The sequence below is a fragment of the Python bivittatus genome, unplaced genomic scaffold (genome assembly GCF_059951505.1).
Source record: "Python bivittatus isolate LINGU-HERP-01145 unplaced genomic scaffold, Pbiv_v1 ctg000980_np1212, whole genome shotgun sequence".
NCBI lineage: Eukaryota > Metazoa > Chordata > Lepidosauria > Squamata > Pythonidae > Python > Python bivittatus.
The window spans coordinates 62007061-62029261 of record NW_028277125.1 but is presented as its reverse complement, the minus strand read 5'-3'; the positions used below and the strand labels follow the sequence as shown (position 1 = coordinate 62029261).

The window sequence follows — 22201 nt, the reverse complement described above, 5'->3', positions numbered from 1 at the left end:
GTAATGACATTTTATAAAAGGAAAAGACTGGCTCCTGCCATTAGAAATAAATGAGCACATCACGTAGCAAAACCCATGTAAAGGAAATATATAGTATATCTTATGCATAGAAAACATATGTATAGGAAAGATAAAATGCTGGTTTAAGGAAACATCTGTTTTAACTCTAGATAAGAAGGCATATGTTTTAATTCTAGATAAGAAAAGAATTATATGTGATAAGCGAATGCATTTCATTCTATTGATAATGATTGGCTAAATCTTAAAAACCTATAAGAAGGGAGGCAGAGGAGCAGTTCATCACGGCCACCACTCAATGTTATTTAACAACCTTGGGTTTTTTCTTTGACCTCCACTGATCGTCTGGTATGTTTTATTGGATTCCCGGCTTGGGCATGAACTATGGGAAAAGAAGGTGTCTGATCCTTCTGACAGAATCTTATATCCTCAGAATGAGAAGTCACATTTCACCCTCTACTGAATATCCAGGGTAGGGGATTATACCTCCATATGTCACAACAAACTGGATTAGGTGTATTAATGAAGAGAAAGTATGCTCCAATGATAGGGAAGCTCATACCATAGTTTAATATGAACTAGTCCATTAGCTCACTTTATTTCAAATATTTCTATTCTGCTTTTCAGTACAGGACAATCAAATCCATAAGCAAATAGTACTTTGTTAACCAATAGCTCCTGCAGCCAAAGTAGAAGATCCTAGTAGAAAAATAAAAATAAAAAGTAAAGTCTGAAAAATTCATTTGAGTCAGTTTGGAAGCAGAGCTGTGAGGAAGACCAGCTTTATTATGATAAAATGGGATGGTATACAGTAAAAACTTAGAAAATACCTGAAATAAGGAAGTGTTAACAAAACCTGTGAAGGAACTATTCAAATATAAGCATTCAATCTGCATATTTTACTGACAAAGAGTGTTGGGTTACTTACATGTACCTCTAGTTAAAGTAAAAGAGTTATATAATTCATTCTAACAAGATCAGACATCAATGAAGTTATTTCAAAAATGACAGCAAATCAGTAAGATATATCAGAAAGACCCAACATTCATTTGGCCATATTATTTATTTGGTTTAAAGTTTACTTTTATTGCATTTAAATGCAAGTTGGGAACCTCCATGGTTTTCTTTAAAAATGCATGCAGCAGCTACTGGAGGTAGGGAGGCTGTCTAACAACATTCAGCATTTCAGGTGGTTTCCTGCTGAGACCTAGAAGCAAATTACTTCTTTAAAGCTGTGAATTGCATTGGGGGGAAATCCTTTGCACCAGGATAAGGCAGAAAATGGAGGAATTGCTTTTCTCTCTCATAACTTAATGTGTAGTAAATAGCAGTGCTCTACAAATAGTGCTAAATGCCTTCCCAAGAATACTGTATTTTTATGTTTTCTTCATTGCTTGTTTTGATTGTCCTTTTTCCATTTCCTTTTGTCCTGTATTCATTAATTTTCTTGTAATCTGCTTTTTTTTGTCTGCAGAAGAACCAACAACCCACCTTAAAAAAATGGCCATTTTAGATTATGTTTCTTATAAATAAGTCTCATAAGCATGAAGTGGAATAAATATCTAGTATTTTATTCCAAAATTGTTTTTCTAGTCATTAGAAGTAATAATGTTAGTATGGATAGACAAATTACCCTTCTACAGTATACTTGCAATCACCAGTAAAGTACAAGATGTACTTCAGTTGATAATTAGAGAATATCTCTGTGGCTTTCTAATCAACAGCAGTGAAATATGGAATGATGAGCACTCTCAGGAAGTCACTTTTCTAAATATAGATCTATTTTATCTTTCTCTTATTATCAGTATTTAGATGGAAGATTCCCAAAGGTGCTACCCAAATGTGTATGTCTCAGGAGTTGAATTTCCTTGATCACCATACTGATGACAACCTTAGGAAACTAGTTCTATGTCTTCATTTTTTCAATTCCCTACTGAGAAGCTGAGATGCTTCCTTGTCTTATTTATTTCTGTCTTCTACTGAAAGTATTCAGAAGTTTCCTTCACTTATTTCTTATAAACAGCTATAAATGCTTCATAGAGTGTCATTCAGATCTTTACACAAATTTACACTGAAATTTTCTTTAGCTTTATGTGCATGAACTATGAGAACAATTTATTTCAAATGCTTTTTTTTAAAAAAAAAGGAAAATGTTTTGACAGCTCTGAAACTAGCATTGTCAAACTGAATGTTATTAGGAACTGTTACTATCAACTAGATTGAAAAACCTTTATAATACTACTTTATTAACATCCCCCTTTCTTTCCTTGGATTTATTTATTTTGCTTCTTATTTCCTATACATTTGCAGTATAACTAATATCTCATACAAATTTAGACACTAACTTTTCAGTTCTCTAGGCTAAAGGTAATTCATTGACCCAAGCCCTACATATATGTAATATCATCTGAAAGACGGATAAGGATCCATGAGAAAAAGTGAGACACTTAAGAAATAATGTTATCTGAAGCTTCATTTTATTAGATAAACCCAGGTTACAGTCAAATGTCATATGTAACTTGATTACTGAATTAACCTGTTTCCTGATTTACACTGACTCATAAACTAACCTAAAGGATCAGGTTTGACTCCAGTGAACCACACACACACCCCAACTAAGGTTAAAATTAACTAAGGTTAGCTTGCTATACAAATATAGACACTTGGTCCTTAACTGACTTGGCTTCATGTGCTGATTCCATGTTTGCTGAGTAACAGTTATGCAAGTATGAAGACAACACATGAAGGATTATAATATATCCGGGATGATTAGAGGATCCTATATACTGCACACTATAGTATGTTCTTAGAGTACTAATCATTGACTATGCTGTTGGAGGTTTGGGATATTATTGTTCAGTAATATGTAGCATTTAGGAATTAAAATAACTGGATTAAGCATTTCTCTTACTGCCAGAAAAAAAATCAGCTCAACTTACTTGTCATGGTGCCATGGGTACTTTACCAAATGCTTCCCTGAAATCAAGGTATGTCTACTACATTCCCACTGTCTACTAAGAAAATTACTCAATCAAAAATTAGATAAGGTAACTCTGGCAAGACTTATTCTTGATAAATTCATACTGACTTCTGGTAATTATCACATTGTTTTCATGATGCTTACAGATATATCTTTTTACGATCTGTTGTAGAATCTTCCCAAGTCTTAATGTCACACTGACTGGTCCTGGATCTTTATTTTTTTTCTTCCTGAAGATAGGAATAACATCCTCTCCCAATTGCTTGGTATTTCACCCCCTCTCTATATTTCTCAAAGATAATGCATAAAGGTTCAAAGAAATGATCAGCTATTTCCTTCAGAACCCTAGAATGCAATCATATGGTCCTAGAGATTTCAGCTAATTAAAAGTATAGATACTCCTTGACCATGCTTCTGTCATCCTCATGTTTCAGTTCTTCCCCTTCATTTTGCTCTTTATAACTATTTGATGGAACAGTTACTCTCCTGAAACTGAATACAAGATGGGAGTTGAGTAGTTCTACCTTTTCTTTGTTACCTGTGAGTAGCTGGTATAGAGATTCCTTTCCTCTTCCTTTTGTTTTAAACACACTTGAAGAAGCCCTTTTTATGGTTCTTAACAGGATTTTTTTTGCCAACTTCAGCTCATTCTGAACCTTAACTTTTCTGAAACAATCTTTACAATATATATCAGCATTCTTCCTTGGTGACCAGTAGTTTTTTCCACTTGTTATTTGTGTCTTGTTTTCAAAGAATTGTACATTCATGTTGACAGAGCACTACATTTTTAGTAGCTTCTTCCTAGTATGCAGTAAAGATTATTATCTCTTCAGGCTGGATTGTGAAACTGAGAACTGAAGCTGATTTCAAGCCTTGAGCCTAACCAAGCCTGAGATTTCTTCTAAAGTCATGTCTGAGGCCCTGACAATTTCCTCCTCCTTTCTGCAGTGCACAAACCTTACTTCAAGGTTTTCACTTCCAACCAACACAGATTTCATTACAAAAGTGGCTATGCTTTGGCCAAACATATTTTATCAATCTTATGAGGTACAATTGTCCATCATCCTGAAAACTCAAACTATGGTCCTAAAAACCATATCTCTTCCACCATTTTCATAGCCAATCAAAGTATTCTTCTTTCGTTTTCTGTTTCTTTTCTATGGACTGGAAGGATGCATAAAAATAGTCTTTTAATTTTTTTCATGTTCTGTCTTGTACTTGTTTTAATATTTTCTTCAAAGTGTTTAATAAAAAAATTTAAAATAAAATAGAAAAAAGTCACCAACTAACACAACTCTTCTCTTTGTCTTCTTGCACGATACAATTGCATCCCCTTGTTTCTTTACTGTAAGATCTCTCTGTTCCTCTGAAGTCTCAAAGCCTATTTTTTTAGGGGGAGGGGGCTTAAAGCTGTTTCTCATTGCAGAATATTTATTTATTTACCACATTTATATGCTGAACCCATATCAAACTTTACAGGTAATCACCAAAGCTTGAATTGGGACCAAGGGCCCATTGGCAACCACTGCTTCTTCTGCAACACAGGTGTTACAGGTAGTCCTCACTTACTGACAATTGGGGAATGGCAACTCTGTCACTATGCAATGCAGTCGTAAAGTGAAACATCATGTGACCGTGCCCAACTTAGGCAGTTCATCAGTTCCGGCTGCGGTTGTTAAGCAAATTACTGCAGGTTGTTAAGCGTGATGTCATGTGACCTTTCAACTTCCTGCCACTTCCCCATTGACTTTGCTTGTCAGAAGCCAGCTGTGAAGTTCCCAAATGGTGATCACATGACCGTGGGATGCTGTGAGTCATCTTCAAGAGCAGCTCCACACAAAACAAAATGCATCAGTCTAACTAATGGATGACATAAGCATGAGTCACTGTCTTCAGTGACAGTGAATTTGTTCCATATCTATTGCTTCTGGCTGTCAATCTGATCTACTAGGCTTACTCCTTCGTTTATTTTCTTTCTGGAGAATTGCTTCCTATCAATTCTTGTTGTAGTGTCTTCTACAACAAGACAAGATTTGGAAAAAAAATTACCTTCTCTCATCAGTTGAGATGTACCCAGTCACTGCTCTAATCCTCTGACTTTCTTCAAGAGCAGTTATAAGACTGTATTTGCTGCAACCACATACCAGATCACTCTCAGAAACTCGAACACGCCATAAGCTTGCAAGTCATAACTGTAGGGTCCTGTTCACTCATACAGTGGGGCAAAAAAGTATTTAGTCAGCCACCAATTGTGCAAGTTCTCCCACTTAAAAAGATGAGAGAGGCCTGTAATTTTCATCATAGGTATACCTCAACTATGAGAGACAAAATGGGGAAAAAAATCCAGAAAATCACATTGTCTGATTTTTAAAGAATTTATTTGCAAATCATGGTGGAAAATAAGTATTTGGTCAATATCAAAAGTTCATCTCAATACTTTGTTATATATCCTTTGTTGGCAATGACAGAGGTCAAACGTTTTCTGTAAGTCTTCACAAGGTTTTCACACACAGTTGCTGGTATTTTGGCCCATTCCTCCATGCAGATCTCCGCTAGAGCAGTGATGTTTTGGGGCTGTCACTGGGCAACACGGACTTTCAACTCCCTCCAAAGGTTTTCCATGGGGTTGAGATCTGGAGACTGGCTAGGCCACTCCAGGACCTTGAAATGCTTCTTACGAAGCCACTCCTTCGTTGCCCAGGCGGTGTGTTTGGGATCATTGTCATGCTGAAAGACCCAGCCACGTTTCATCTTCAATGCCCTTGCTGATGGAAGGAGGTGTTCACTCAAAATCTCACAATACATGGCCCCATACATTCTTTCCTTTACACAGATCAGTCGTCCTGGTCCCTTTGCAGACAAACAGCCCCAAAGCATGATGTTTCCACCCCCATGCTTCACAGTAGGTATGGTGTTCTTTGGATGCAACTCGGCATTCTCCCTCCTCCAAACACGACGAGTTGAGTTTAGACCAAAACGTTCTACTTTGGTTTCATCTGACCATATGACATTCTCCCAATCCTCTTCTGGATCATCCAAATGTTCTCTAGCAAACTTCAGACGGGCCCAGACATGCACTGGCTTAAGCAGGGGGACACGCCTGGCACTGCAGGATTTGAGTCCCTGGCGGCATGATGGTAGCCTTTGTTACTTTGGTCCCAGCTCTCTGCAGGTCATTCACTAGGTCCCCCCATGTGGTTCTGGGATTTTTGCTCACCGTTCTTGTGATCATTTTGACCCCACAGGGTGAGATCTTGCATGGAGCCCCAGATTGAGGGAGATTATCAGTGGTCTTGTATGTCTTCCATTGTCTAATTATTGCTCCCACAGTTGATGTCTTCACACCAAGCTGCTTGCCTATTGCAGATTCAGTCTTCCCAGCCTGGTGCAGGTCTACAATTTTGTTTCTGGTGTCCTTCAACAGCTCTTTGGTCTTGGCCATAGTGGAGTTTGGAGTGTGACCATTTGAGGTTGTGGACAGGGGTCTTTTATACTGATAACAAGGTCAAACAGGTGCCATTACTACAGGTAACGAGTGGAGGACAGAGGAACCTCTTAAAGAAGTAGTTACAGGTCTGTGAGAGCCAGACATCTTGCTTGTTTGTAGGTGACCAAATACTTATTTTCCACCATGATTTGCAAATAAATTCTTTAAAAATCAGACAATGTGATTTTCTGGATTTTTTTCCCCATTTTGTCTCTCATAGTTGAGGTATACCTATGATGAAAATTACAGGCCTCTCTCATCTTTTTAAGTGGGAGAACTTGCACAATTGGTGGCTGACTAAATACTTTTTTGCCCCACTGTAACTGTTTTTTTAAGGAACTACCACTAAAGATTTTTTATTTCTTATTGTTCCCATCTCAGACTCTCAGGTAGCCAGATACATACTACTCACTTAGAAAGAAATTTCATTAGGAACTTGCCCACTGAACTTCACTAAGAAACTCCTGTTTGTTTTCCATTTGTTTGCGTCTTCCTGGGCCAAAATTCATGTGGTCCATGCCAAGTCTTCCTGAATGTAACAATAACCTTAAGAAAGTTAAAATGATTAATGATATGAGCTGTGGGAGGCAAAAGGTTGGAAATAGAAACGACTAAGGTGAGGGTGCAGGCAAAAATAATTTCTCACCTGCTAGCAGAAAGCAGAACCAGTGCTTTTTGTTTCCAAAAAGTAAATTCACACAGAAATGAATGTTCTGCTGTTTTAGAACAATTGGAAATCAGTGGCAAACCACTGATACAAGTTTAAGACAAATTAGGGCAATTTCAGTATGCTAAGAAAATAAATGCAAAACTGATCAAATCTTACTTTTTAGCTAGCACTATTTCTTTAATTCAATATAGCTATCTTGTCCCTTGTCTTTTGGCATTTCATTGAACTAAATGAACTAAAGTTTGTTTGTTTAGATTTAGAAGGCTGCTCAACTCCCAATGACTCTGTGCAGCTTGCATAATTAATATATAATTTGCTTTAATGTCCTTTTTTATGTTCTAATATTCTCACAGATACAAGTGTGCAAACTAGTATGTATCTAGTACTGTGAACTAAAATAAATTTTATTTAAAATTATATTGAAATTATGTTTTTGCTCTAGTAAAGTAAGAAATGGGATATAAATTCAGTTTCTTTTTGCTTGCCTAAATGCTAAGAACCAGACAAAGCAAGTTCAAATTTTCAGCTAGAAAATTCAAGAGAGAGGACAACAATTTGTTATATAAATACTGATAACTAAGTTAAAATTTTAATGATCTTTCAAAATGCAAAAGAAAGGAAGCGAAGTAAACATCCAGCAGTTGTCAAATGAGCTGCCATTTACTTCCTTTTTCCCATTTATTACTAGAAAAATGTACACAATTAGGGCTAAAATAAAAATGAAGTTGTTTGACAAAACAATTTTTTTGTAAACTCTGAATTCCTCATTTTGTAAAGGTCTCCACAGGTTATGGCATTGTAAACAGATACTTTATCTACTGTTCATAAACAGCCCATTAATGCCGTAGTAACAGAAATGCAGAAATCGGTACTTAAAATAATATAGGTACTGCAGTTGTTTCCCCCCACAAGCAGCTCATGCTACTGAAGTCATTAAATATGCTGCAAAATATTTTCCAGTTTTCTAATTCTGCTTGTTTCATTGCCCGACAATTCATCTTTGTTCTTCTTGTTATTTTCCTTCAGTGCTAGCTACACAGAACAGACTGGACACCTTTCTTCTAGTCCCCCACGCCTATCACTAATTACTATTTATTACACTTGCATATTGATTTTCTTTTAAGCCTTACAGGAAAGACAACATACAAATGTGATGAATTATATTTCTTAGTGTTAATACTTAACACAAAGTAAGTTTCTGAGCAAAGTACATCTTTTCTCTACTGGGAAAACGAGGTGAAAAATTAATTCTGGAACCTGAAATGCTCAATAATATCTGGTCCATCTTTAGGTTTGAAGGAACGGATACTGGGGGAAAATATGCTGTAAACTACATCTATCTCCTTAATTTTTGTCAAAATGATCATGCAGACATCTTGTACTTGTTTTCAACAGCTACTTGTTCGTCCAATTATGTAATTTCAGGTTGGATGTAATATTTTTACATATAGGCATGCAAAATAAACTCTCAAAAATGGTTTTACTATGCTGCCTGGAAGCGCTGCAATTTTGAGATGCTTAAGCCCTTGCCTGAGCATCAGCCAACTGTCCTTCCTGTTGCTGGCACCGGTCGGCAACTTAAAGACCAGCTACCAGAAAGATTTCTGCTTTCAAGGTGACTGCACAGTGCTTGATGCAGCGGGCAAGCTGGTTAGGGGTTCAAAACAGCTTCTCACCCTGTGGAGACAAAGGAGAATTTGGACCCTTCTATTCCAGGAGTTGTTGTCACTAACCTAAGATTATAAATTCCCCCTGGGAAGCTCAGAAGAATAAATATGCGCACTAGAATTAAGTATTTTCTCCCACTTAGCAACTATTCTTGAAAATAATCATACAACACATACTATTTTTATTTTTTTCACTCTGTGGGATTTAACATGGAACTGGGACAAAATGGAGGGAAGGAGAAGGCCCACTGTTAATCTTGTGTATGTTTTTTCTTGTTAATATGCTTCTAACATAACATCTAATTCAGTTCTTAGTGTCTGTTTAAGGCAGAGAGGAGAGAAAGTGCTTCATATTCTCAAAACCTAAAATGAGGAATATCATATTGCTGGCCATTCTGTCTGATATTCTCAGCAAAGAAAAGCAACTCAAGGCTGGATGCCTTCTCATTCCAGCTCTTAAGGTTTGGAATCAAAGTAACAGCAATTCAGAAGGTGTGCTTTTGTAGTAAGCCCACACAGAGTTTTAGAAAAGCATAATATTTTCTTTAGGGTTAAAACTTAGCTTGCTAAGACATTTGATGAACCTCCAGAAGTTATTCTCTAATAACTATAACAGTGCCTGGCTAATTGGAAATGCCACTTTACTCTTCCTCATGCCTCAAATACTCTTCACAATTATCTGAAACTTGCTATTATTTACACACACATATACACACACACACATAATTTGTGACTTTGTGGTCAAAGTAATGTACCAAGCTTTTTGGTACAAAGTAATGTACCAAGCCTTATTACCTTGCCCTTGTCAAAATAATGGATAATTTCCTGATAGAGCTGATCTTTGAGTTGTCCTTGTGTTGTTGCCTGGTATCCATCCCGTTGAGTAAGATGTGCTGCACATGGTTCTTCAGACCACTATATTAAATGAAAATAATGAAGAAATAAAAAATAAAAAATTAATTAATGTATGTATAGCTTTATCTTGCTTTAAACAAAACCATGGAATGAGTTTGTGGGGGATTTTTTCAGAATGTAGAATACGACATCAATGCTGAAAGTTCAGAGTTCACATACTGGAGCAGGTCAGGAGCTAAATGAAAAGGTGTTTCAAATAAAAATGCCTCACATAACCATTTATAGAATCACTTCTGTTGTGAGTGACCCTGCAGCACCAATCAATTTTGAGTAAACAGAATAATAGGGCAAGAAAGGAAAAGAATCAGATACCCTTTGGAACTGTTGAGAAAAATTAGTAAGTAGTAATCCTTCTTCAGGTTTTAAAAATATCAGCTCCTAGAGGGAGCCAACCAACCAACCAACTTGCAACCATTTGGCTAGGGATTCTGAAAGTTGTGGCCTAAACATGTGGCACCATATTAGAACAGGTTGAATTATAATTGTACTGTCAACCCTTCCTATCAAGGAGGTAGAAGGCAAGCACTGAGATTGTTAAAATCTGACTAGATTATAGTTTAAATTATAAAATATATTATTAACGTTGTTTAAGAGATTCACAAATGAGACTATCACTGTACAGCTGAAAAGGCTTCCAAGGGATGGTAAAAATTCAATCATTGATTACTGTTCACAGATTCAGGCCAGTACAACCATACATTATTTATTGTGGTTCAAAACCAGAATATATAGAATACAATTACATGCTCATGGATTTCAACAGAACTGCTATAAATGTTATGTATTGGATCTTTTATCCTACATGGAAAAGATGAACAAAGTTTTCCCAAATCATTGAATCACTACAGGAATAAAACCACAGAGTATATCAAGCACAGGGCTCCTGCCAGATGCATAAATTAGAGCTAATACATTTCAAATATTTTTTAATTAAGCTGGATTGAATACAAAAGTGAATGACTAATTTGAAAGAAGTATATTAAGGTAGTCTGATCATAGAGAGAATGAATAAGTACATTATAAAACAATTCAGTGAAGGAAGAATGAGAGGGGAGGAAAGACAGAGAAGATCCGGCTGGATCCAGTTGATGAGATCCTCAAAAGGAGAGAGCTGACAAAATTTACAAATAAAGGGCAATGTATCATATGGTGGAAGCAAGTATGGTTTGCAAGGCTAGAAAAATATGGAGAGGTGCTCCCGTAAACTAGATTTAGTTATTTTCTTTTATCTCCTTCCTTTTGGTTACTACTTCCTATTATTTTTCTGTTTTTTGCATATTAGTATTTAATCTAAAAGGGAATAATATTAATAGATATGCATGCATAGATACATCTATTATTTTTACAGATATGTGCCTTTATGAATTAACACAAGGAAATCAGAAATGTATCTTGACTCTGAAATGTTATACAACAGTTATAAAATCATTTTAACATTTAAAAACTTCATGCCTCTCTATAAGATAGTATTATGCTATAATCTCAATTAAATACAAAAATGAATGCAGAAAAAGCAGAATAAAAGAATATGTTCGGCCTAGCATTTTGGGTGTATAATATATGATCGTATTTTGAATTTTGTCGTGTTTTGTTTTTTATTACCTTTATTTGAATTAACTGAAAGTGAAAAAGGCTTATTCAGGCAATGAGTGGAAATACAAATAGGCTGAGCAGATGCCTTTTCAGAACATCATTAGGTTTGGAGATTTCCTGAATACAGATCCCTACTCTCTTTTTCCCACTATGGGTGCAGTCAATTCTGGATAGGGTTAATATCACCTTCTCATTCACTCTTGGCCAGCTTGGCCAAGTATCCATATATTTGAGTCTTGGCTTACTAAACCTGTCTGGATCTTTAAGTTTTTAAATGTTAATGTGCATCTCAGTTTTTGTCCCTTACAGGGAACTTACTTAATCTTGGCATGGTACACTCTTTTGCTCATGACCTTGGTTGTCACTGGGCCTTCTCTTTCTTTTTTGGCTGCCTTCAAGTTGGAAGGCACTTGAAATGCTATTGCCAATCTCAAACCAAGTTCCAAGTGGCATCGCTGCCGCTTACTGAGGCTCTTGTCCAGCTGCTAGACCTTTAGAACTCAATCAGCTATCTTACTTGTGCTGGTTGTAGTTGCTGCTGCTGCTACTGTTGCTTCAACATTGCATCTACTTCCTTCATTACTGTTATGTTTTTTCCCCCATCTTCCATTCACACCTTCCCCTCACCAAGCCCTTCTTATCCTAAGGACTTTGGACAGTTGGTCCAAACAGGCTATGGACACAGTTGCATCCTTGAAAAGAAGCAACAGACATTGGCATGGATGCAAGTAAGGTGGGGCTGTGTCCAGTGAGCCATCCTGGCTTGGGTTTTGGTGGGAGAAAAGAAGGGATACCATTTATGCTAGTAGCAGCTGCTAGGACTTGTCCAGGCAGGACTTCCCAATGTTTGTTTGGGAAAGGGCAATGGAGGGAGGAGAGAGAATCAGCTGAGCCAGTAGCAGAAGCTAGTGTGGAAGGGCCACCCTTCATCCTCTTGGTTAGACAGGCTGGTCATGCCTCCCCAATATGGATTTGGGAAGGTTGTCTGAGCCAAGCTTCAGTGGCATAGCTAATCTGAAGTCAGAAAGACTGTCTGAGGTGCCAGCAACCATGCACACTGACAAAATGAGCTGCTTATTATACCTGGTTGATAACTCAGGTTTGTGTTTGCTACTGAAACTCATAAACACGATTTTAATCTCATGTTCTGCTATTCTAAAGTTTATAGCTCTACCAGGAACTTAGGCTAGGCAGGAATCCTTAAGTTCTAGAAATGAATGTGAGACAATTTTGGGGAAATGTGAACAGTAGACAGGGATCTTATCTGTGATCACCTGTGCATCATTGTATTTTCTTTTCTTGAATAACTTATTTCTCATTAACAATTTAAAAACTCACACTTTTAATAAAAGCTCTTTGGAGACAGCTTTATCCTTTAAGTATCACCTGAATATCACTGACATTTTCTTTTTTATAACAAAATCACATGTGAATTTTAGAAAAGATGGGTACATCAACTGGAAAATGTCTTGGCACTGGTCTTACAAATCTACTGCAAACCTTTTCTGCTCTTACACTGACATTTTCTTACATTTAACATAATTCAGCTGTCATTTCATTTTCTTATTTAAAGGTGCTCTTTAAATGTCCTATACTACATCCTTTTATCTCTATTTTTTCCCTTAAACATCTTTCTCATTGAATATCAAAATAGATCACAGACTAGTACAGGTTATATCAATGATTTTAGAATGAACCATAAATCCATCAGAAAATCATTTTCATTACTAGTATCAGTACTATTCTCTAATGATGTTATATATATATATATATATGTTTATTTTTTTAAATATGGTATTTGTATGTTTTTAACATGGCTTACAAACATTGGGATATTCAACACTTAGAGTATGTTGCCCAGCAAACAAAGAAATACTATATTGAAATGTTGATAAGAAAAATATGGTGTTTTTGCTTCACAGAAATGCACAGATGCCAAAGTCAGGTGGTTACTGGGAAGGATGAGAACTTGAATGGAGATGGGGCATATACTGTGGCCCACATACACTAAATCCTTGTGTGTGCCACCTCCATTTCCACAGAACTCCAAACTATGCAGTGTTGAATCTATAGTCAGAAGAGGAGTTCTGTACTTTATTTATGCAAGTGTAGAACTCCCTGTCAGACTCTGTCATTCAGCATGGATCTGGAGGAACATCTGAAAGGGATAAAGACTATGCCATTCAACAGGAACCTGGTCAAAGGTCCTAAGGCAGATGAGTCTGGCAGATTCTGGGATATGCAGGGACATAATCAGGCCTACACGTTCATGCAAACAATATTATAAGGATGATTCAGTTATATTATACAACTACAGCACCACAAGGACTTGTCTAAATCATCTTTTTCCCCCTCTCTGATCATTATAGAAACACGGAAAACTATTATAATTTCTTTTTCTACCAAGTAACATTTAAAGATACTTCAAGGCAGATATCAAGAGATGCTCATCTTGGGAACTGTTTCTCAGATTTTCAAGTATCCATATTTTTCATAAATTGAGATGTTTGGACAATGGGACAAAGTTGTAGCCAATCATCCTGCAGTGCTAACAAGTCTGCTACCCACTCAAAATACATTTGGAGACGAAAGTGAAGCAGGTACCAGTTTACAAAGGTAAACTTTGAATATTGGTCAGCAGTTTCAATCTCTTGCAATATTTGGATCCAACGTGGGAAAGATGTTTCATATCCAGCCTGGCTGTGTTTGCTGTACTTGCCAGCATATCCTTAAAGAAGCCTTGCCTTTTCATGGGCCATGGTAGCCACTTGGTTAGGAAAACATGTGTTAAGGAGGCATTAAGGAAGTGTCAACAGAGCAGTGACATATGGTTGCATCCTGTCACACCTCCTTAATTCAAACACATATTTTCCTGGGACCATGTAGCTACCATGCAAACCAGGAAAAGGCAAGGGATCTTTAAGGATGCATCAACAGGGACAATGAATGTGCCCCATGCTGAGTCCAAGAGAGATGATAAATCACACCTTGGTTAACTGTATGTACTGACATTTGCTATTAATCCCACAGAGTAATTAAAATTCCTTTTGTTTCCACCATAATTCCTTGGACGATTCACCTATTAAATAAACTAAACTTGAGGTAAAAATCCAGTAACAATTCTAGACCCTAGCTTTCTGTTTCATTCTTCTAAAATATTCAGTGTATTTTGTATGTAGGTATTTTTTATTCTTGGAGAAATTTTGCATCTTAGAATCTAAGCCCTTAAAGATTAAAAGCATTTGAAATATTTATACCTTAAGAAGCTTTGCATGAAGAAGTAATGTGTAGGCAGCTTCAGTGTAGTTATCACATTCTTTGTGCAGGTCACACAGCTTGTACAAATACCTAAAGTAATAAAATAAAATTATCAACACCACCACAAAATAATTATGGTTTAAGATTCCGTGAATTCTAATGCTGAAATATGAAATAAAATTAATATGAGTTTTTCACCTCACATTTCAAATCAAATCATATTTAGCACCTGACATATTATACAAATATGTATATAACACATATTATACAAATAATGCCTTTTATGTTATATCTTCAGTGGTTAAAGGATTAATAGTTTTTTTAAACTTTGATTTTCTGAAGAGACACAAAATACCATTTTGGTAAGAATATAACTGAAAGTTTCTACTTATGAGCTTAACTTTGTCATTCCATAAGTCATTCCAAAGAAACAATGAGGACTTCACTGATACCTTTGAAAATAAATAAGACTCCATTCCAATACATAAAATTATGATTTTTATGACAATAGTGTGATTATATTTATGTTGATATTATTTATTATTGCTGCTGTTATTCATATGTTTGGTAGTGTTGATAATTTTGCATGATTGTAATATTCCACATGCATTGTATGGTTGTTGTAAACCACCCAGAGTCACATAACCGAAGTGGCACAGAAGCACTTGTAATAAATAAATAAAATAAATACATACATATTTGCGTAACTGACTTCTGAGTACTTACATCTCAAAAACATACATAACATTTTTCTATCGGCATATTTGTATGTTACATTAGGACTTTGAGGGTGACTATATTATGTGGGAGAGTAGGAAAGCTTAAACCATCCTTCCCCATAAATTCAGGTCAACTGTGGTTCACATGATATTACATGGAGAGGGAAGGTTTAAGACTTCCTATTTAGCTGCACTCAAAGGTCATACAACTCTGTATTTCCATTCAGTGTAGCTATTAGCATTTAAGGAAAAACTCTTAATGGTGCTAATGCAAGTTAAAAGCAACAACAACTTATTGTCGTGGGAGTGGGAGTTACCAAGATGATTAACAGAAAGAGAAAATCTTTCTTTCCGTTATAATGAAATACTAAATCCACTCTCTTGGCTTCAGTTTTAAACTGAGAAAAACCCTATAATGTGTAGTTATGCCCTCTGTACCCTTATACAAAATTACAGAAAATTTATGTTAACTCTGAAAAGGTTACATTTGACATGTAAATGATCAAAATGAAAGCTTCAAATGGAGGAAAGATACTATCTCAAAGATGTTTCATATATTGATAAAGAGTTACTCAAAGGCAAATAATCAGATGGTACTTTTAAAATCTTTTGATAATTAGAATTATATCCTGGGGAAAGAGGGTTTTGATATCCATTGGAGAATACCAGAATGCAGTTGTGATAATAAAAATAATAATAAAAAGTAATGAGCAATTGTTCTAACTGCAGAAAGGTAGTTGGTAATTAACACCCCCTTTCCCAGTTAAGGAAAAAAATTAAATCAGTGATAAACAAAAAACAAATGAAAGGGCCGGCAGCTAAAAAGTAGCTCTTGTATCAAGAGAAAGAAGTGAAGAGGAAATACCAATCAAAAAACCAGCAGAAAGAAGAAAACTTAACTGCATATTGACAGTTCACATGAAAGTGGCAGGTATTAAAAGACCAAGGCGTGAGGTGGGAGCAAAGTTACACAGTAACCCCGTCAGGAGGCAGTTCCGCAAGAACTGTAATATTTGGAAAAACTAAATTATATCCACTGTGGAAAAAGAGTATTAAAGTAAATCTTGAAATTACACATCTGTATATGCTGAAATAAGACTATATATATATAGTGTGTGTGTGTATATATATACACACACACACACACACACTATACTGTACTATATACTATATATAGTATATTCTGAAATAAGACTATATTCTAAATATGCATATATTCATGTTGTCTAAAAATGTAATTAAATGATGTGATAATAGGGGCTATATTGCCCACAGTCCTACTCTGACCAATACGTAGGATTTGATTAGGTATTTGCAGTCATATGAATAAAGGGATCTGTCTATGGTGTGTGTGTGTGAGAGAGAGAAATCATACATGTATATTCCACTTACATCAATTCCTCATTCTTAAATAATGCCCAGAAAAGTTTATATTTACAAACCTTATGTACATTTCTTCTCTTTCAATCTCTTTGTAGAAATTCTAGAATAAAAAAAGAAATATTGGCTTGTTTTAATGAATTTGATTTTATACATATGTGCAAGGGGTTACATACACTATTTATATTAGGAATTCATAACTCTATAATATTATAATATGAAGCTTGCTTCTTCTAGAATTCGTTTTTTTCACCTATGAAATATGAAAGCATTGCTTTTTTAAAACATTTTATTACAACAATTCAAAATGTCCTCAATAGGGGATTTTCAAGTCCTGCACCATTAGCTTTTCTCAATTTTGCAATATACTAATTATCATAATATACTGAAAAACAATTTAAAACTTCAAACAAAAACTAACGTTAAATCATCCATTCTTGAAATCTAATAATTTAAACAGCATACTAAAAATGTAAATAGCTTCGGGTTGCAAGGAGGATGAGTGCTGATAATTATGAGATTACTGGAAGAATATATTCCTTCCTTCTGCTGCAGTCCTAAATAAAACTCCTCCTCTGGAATTTATTTTTCATTAAAACCTCAGAGGACTACATTTCCGCTCTATGCCTGCTACAATTCCAACAATTAGCACTCCCACAAAACTGGTATTGTCTGTATTTGTTAAAAAAAAACTTCACTTTAGTTGGAGAACACATTTGATGTTAGGTTTGTCTCTGATTTTTAAAAAACCCCATCCTTTTAGAACCTAATGGCAGTCTAAAACATAAATACTTCTATTAATATAAATAATAATGCCTGCAGTTTTGAGCACAGGCTGAGAGCGGTTAGGCAAGTTTCAGTCAGACAAATTATCAAGATTCAAATCATTTTTCTTTTTAGCCATAGATGCTATGTTGATACCTGTGCTGGGTAAAGCAGAGTGTGTGTGGCCCCTTTAGTTCTTCTGGATTAGTGTTTTGATGCTACTAATTGTGGAACCCTTTCTTTTGGTCAGTAACACCACTTGGCAGCAGCTCCACTTATTTCCACTTTCCTGTTTAGCATCTGTGTGAAAGAAGTTGATAAGTAGTCCTGGGCAGAATGATGCAGTGCCGTAAGTGTGCTGATGCCACTCAGCTCTATTTCCGTTTCATCAAATCCAGAAATGGCACCTAACTTTTCTCCATGAGTTTTTAAATCAATGGCTGACTTGATGAGGGTGAATCTACTTAAGTCAAATGCAGACAAGAAGGTTGATGATCAGAGGCCTCAATGGACTACATAACTGAGAAATTTCCTCTCAAGATAGGAATGTATAGTTTCTACTAACAGACAGGTATAGGATACCACATGTGAATTACTGATAGGAATATGATGGTGTGAGCATATTACATCAGTGTTAGGAGAGACTGATGTTAAGGGGAAAAAAAATTCTTGGCTCTTTCTGGACATTGTTCTGGATTGTGCCCAATATAATAATATTTTTTTAAAAATCATGAGATTCTATAGTATGTAGGCAACGTGTGAGCCATGAATAGGGCATTTGAAGCCCTATTGTTGCAGATCTCAGGGCATTTTGCAAATAGAAAGCATGTCTAAATCTTTGATGGGACTCAACAGACCTGTTTTGGCACCAGCTGCAAGCCCAAAGTAGGGTGGAGTGGGGATTGTCATCCGGGAAACCTTAATGGCTTCACAGGTTCTGCTCCAGAGATTACTGGATGTGAGGCCTTTCACTTAAGTTGGGCTTCAGGGAACAGTTGGCCTCATTACTGCTGTACCAGCATCCCTGCTGGGTGGCAACATCTCTGCCTGTGCTACATGATGCCATTGCAAAGGGGAGTGGTCCTTGAAAGACATATTGTATCTACTTAAGAAGCTGTTGGTGGACCCAATAGTTCTGGGCAATTTTCATACAGGCTGGTAAGTGTCTGGAGAAACAGACTCATGTTCAACCCTAGCACAACCAAGTGGCTGTGAGTGATTGGACCACCTGTAACTGAAATCTTTCCACATTTAGTCCTGAATTGGGCTGCACTTCCCTAATTGGGACTGGTGTGCAATTTGGGGGGTTATCCTAGACTCACAGCTCCTGCCTGAGGAGGTGGCAATAGCGGCCAGAAGGGCCTTTACCCCAGATTCACGTGCACCCAAATCTAGATCTGAAAGCACTCTGTACAATTACTCAGGCTTTCATCACTTTGCATGTGGACTATTGCAATGCACTCTACATGGGGCTGCCCTTGAAGACCATTTGAAGCTGCAGCTCATTCAGAATGCTCTTTGCCCAGGCCTCTGGTGAGAATGATTGATGCCCCTTTGTTTTCCTTGTTCCCATCCAAGTTTGTTTCCTCCGCCATCTCTGCTCCTTTGTTTTGCATTGTTTTTGTATTGTTCCTTGTTTTTAACTATGTGTAAACCTCCCAGAGTTGCTGGGAATCGGGTGGCATATAAATTTAATAAATTTTTATTATTAAAAAAAGAGTAATTTCTGATACTCATATTCTCTTAATTGACAAGTCAGTTTACTGACATCACTCATTTACTTTAACACCATTGGCATTAAAAACAAATGCTACCCAAATTTTTAGTATTATACAATTAGTTGCATGTTGTACCAAACCTATTAAAAGCCCAACTCACCAATAAAACATTATTTAAGCTTTGTACTACAACCCCCCCAAAAACATTATTTAAACTTCTATTCTTCAGCTCCTCATGGTACCTAAATTCATGTTATGTTCCTCTTGCTGTACCAAAATGCATTTATAGTAAACATTTAAATGCATTTAGCTGAAATTTCCTATTATCAAATTGTTTTTATCACTTGTTCCTTTCAAATTAAGTGACAATATATATAATTAGTAAATATACACATATGTAATCCATGTAGTTAATCTAAGACAAAGATTTGAACCCATCAAGGAAGCACATGGTATCAGCTACATATACTGTAGCACATCTGGTTTTGTTATTTTAGGCAGGTAGTATAAAAGTTTTTACTCTGCTGGCTCCATTGACTAGAAAAATAACAAGTTGCAGAGGATGACATTAATCACAGTCAGATTTTGATAACTGCTGTTTTTTGTAGTCACGGCTTTATTCCTTGTATATAACTCTATCTGAAGAAATGATTTGATGGAGCCCTTTGATTCTCAGCTATCCCAATCGACCCTCAATTTTCTACATAAGCAATCAACAGGTTTCATATGCCAACATATAAGTGTGAATCAGTGATGTGTCATGTCACCAGTTTCAAAGCTGTATAGCCTTAAGTATCTTAGCCTTCATTTTACTAATTGTAACATGGAAATTAAAATATTTTTATTCGTAAAACTGCTGGAAAGATGGATTTTAAAAAAGGACATTTGGTTAAAAAAAAATCTTGTGGATACATTTTTGTTTGCACTGCCAGTGTTTGTATGTATAATACTAAGGAAAATTATAAGTGTATGCAAATATAATTATTAATTATTAATAATAATTAATACTAATTCCTAAGATGCTATAATCTTCATAAGTAAACACAAGTAACCTTGTGTTTCTTCTTCTGAAGATGTGGTATGTATCTCATTCTATGATCTCCTTAAAATATGTTTTTCCCCACAAACAAAACTCATCTTACTGATGAATGAAAAACTTAACACCTAATCTACATATAGACATTTCATTTCTCACCAGTACATTGACTGTACAACTCATGCGGTTTTCCTTGTTTTCATCATGCATAATAGTTCTGTAATCTAGAAGTCTCTCCATCAGCCGTACCACAAGTTTAACAAAAGTTTCACCATTTTTGGCAAGGTACTTATGTTTTCTGCAGTGCTCCAAAAGACTGAAAAGATAATAATAAAAAATCATATTAATCACACTTGGGAGCAGGTCCTTCATGATAGAGTAATTTGAAATATTTTGTACCAACAAATGTTAACTAATCATAGGATTGTAACTTAATTTGTATGTCTCTTGACTAAGCAACATTATAAATCCAACTGTTACCAGCACTTACATTTTGTCAAATAACACTTTATATTGTTCATCTCCTCTTCCGCCTTCTACTTCATGATCCAGTTTTGTGATTATCTCATTTTCAAACTGTAATTAAACAGAGCAAGCATAAATAATTAACACTGCAAATATTTCATATGTCATCATAGAAATGAGTGGGTTATAAATTTGTTCGGCTTTACAAGAAAAGTAATATTTGATTGAGTTTTAATAGTTTGACATCTTCAGTACTACCTCCAGGTTGCATATGCAGTAATGATCTGTTGCCATATGAGCACCTCTCCATTCAGGAAATGTTTGGCCATATTGTTAAATGGAGCTTAGGTGATTTTTTAAAAGCAAATCTAAATAAGATGATTATTACAGTCATAAGAGGCTAGAAATCATATTCAAAGCAGGCACGTTCTATCCTTCCCAATAATTTATAATAGCTAGAAATGCAAGCAATTTGAAAGCATTATTACGGATGATATATTAAGCTGTACTGCCAATTGCATCATTTGGTTGGACGAATACATTAACATTTATTTGGAGTATAGAACTTGGCTCACCTCAGATACATCAAGCAAGGAATTTCAAAGTCATTGCATTAGGGGAGATGAGGCAGAAAAAAGCTAGTAATGAGGTTAAAGATAAGGCTTTAACATGATCATAATTATGAAAAGTATTAAATAATCAGTTCAGATTATCAGGCTCTTTTTCCAACAGATGATGATGATGATGATGACTATTATCATTATCATTACAGTATGTAAAAAATGCTTTACAAAGAACAGGAGTGCATATGAAGCATCTCTCTTCAAATCAATAAAGAAGCCACATTCTTTTCCAGACTTGTACAGCTTTCTGAATCTGCTCCTGACTATTTCTGCAGGCACAACCTATTTTCTTCATTCCCCCCCTCCTGTTTTCTCTCCCACCCTTTCTTCCCTGCTATTAGCAGTAGAAGGTGGCTGTGGGCTACCTGCAGTCCGAGAGATACATACACTTCCTAAAGCAATAAATTGTATCTATCTTCATTTGGAAAATGTCACTATAGTGTCAATACAATTAAATGACCATAAAATAATAGAGAGGTGTATTTATTTTGATGATAGTCATGGGGAAGAGATACAGAAAGTGTCAATAAACTGAAAATATGAAGCATATGAATTTAAGGTACAAAAACTAATGGTCACCTAGAATTATTTATTTATTTTACAGGGTTTTACAACTCAAAAGACTGAATGGGTTACAATGCAACAATAAAATAAATCAGTATTATAAAAAAACAGTACAATAAATCAATAGTAATAAAACAACCCTCCTGCGAGATGGATGCCAATAAAACTTAGCTAGGGTTGAAAATCCTGTGAATAAAGATGTCTTTAAAGTTCTTCCACAAACCATGAGGAATGGATCTAAATGAATATGATGCCTTGCTGTCTGAATTATTAAGCCTTTGTTGCTTCTAATTCTGCTCTGTGCCCTCCAAATTCCTGTATTTACAGACATTGATTGTACCCA

The 22201-nt window shown here is 35.8% G+C and overlaps 1 protein-coding gene across 2 annotated transcripts in view; it reads right to left on the bottom strand.

The window, feature by feature from the left end:
- The window catches only part of DOCK1 (dedicator of cytokinesis 1), a 458761-nt gene that overhangs the window by 75453 nt on the left and 361107 nt on the right, over window positions 1–22201 (bottom strand). For both annotated transcript variants that reach the window (XM_088132121.1, XM_088132122.1), the window contains exons 34-38: window positions 20697–20782; window positions 20366–20522; window positions 16750–16790; window positions 14588–14678; window positions 9618–9737 (exon numbers count right to left, since the gene is read on the bottom strand). In XM_088132121.1, the coding sequence (XP_087988247.1) occupies window positions 9618–9737; window positions 14588–14678; window positions 16750–16790; window positions 20366–20522; window positions 20697–20782 (495 nt within the window). The remainder of the gene's footprint in view (window positions 1–9617; window positions 9738–14587; window positions 14679–16749; window positions 16791–20365; window positions 20523–20696; window positions 20783–22201) is intronic.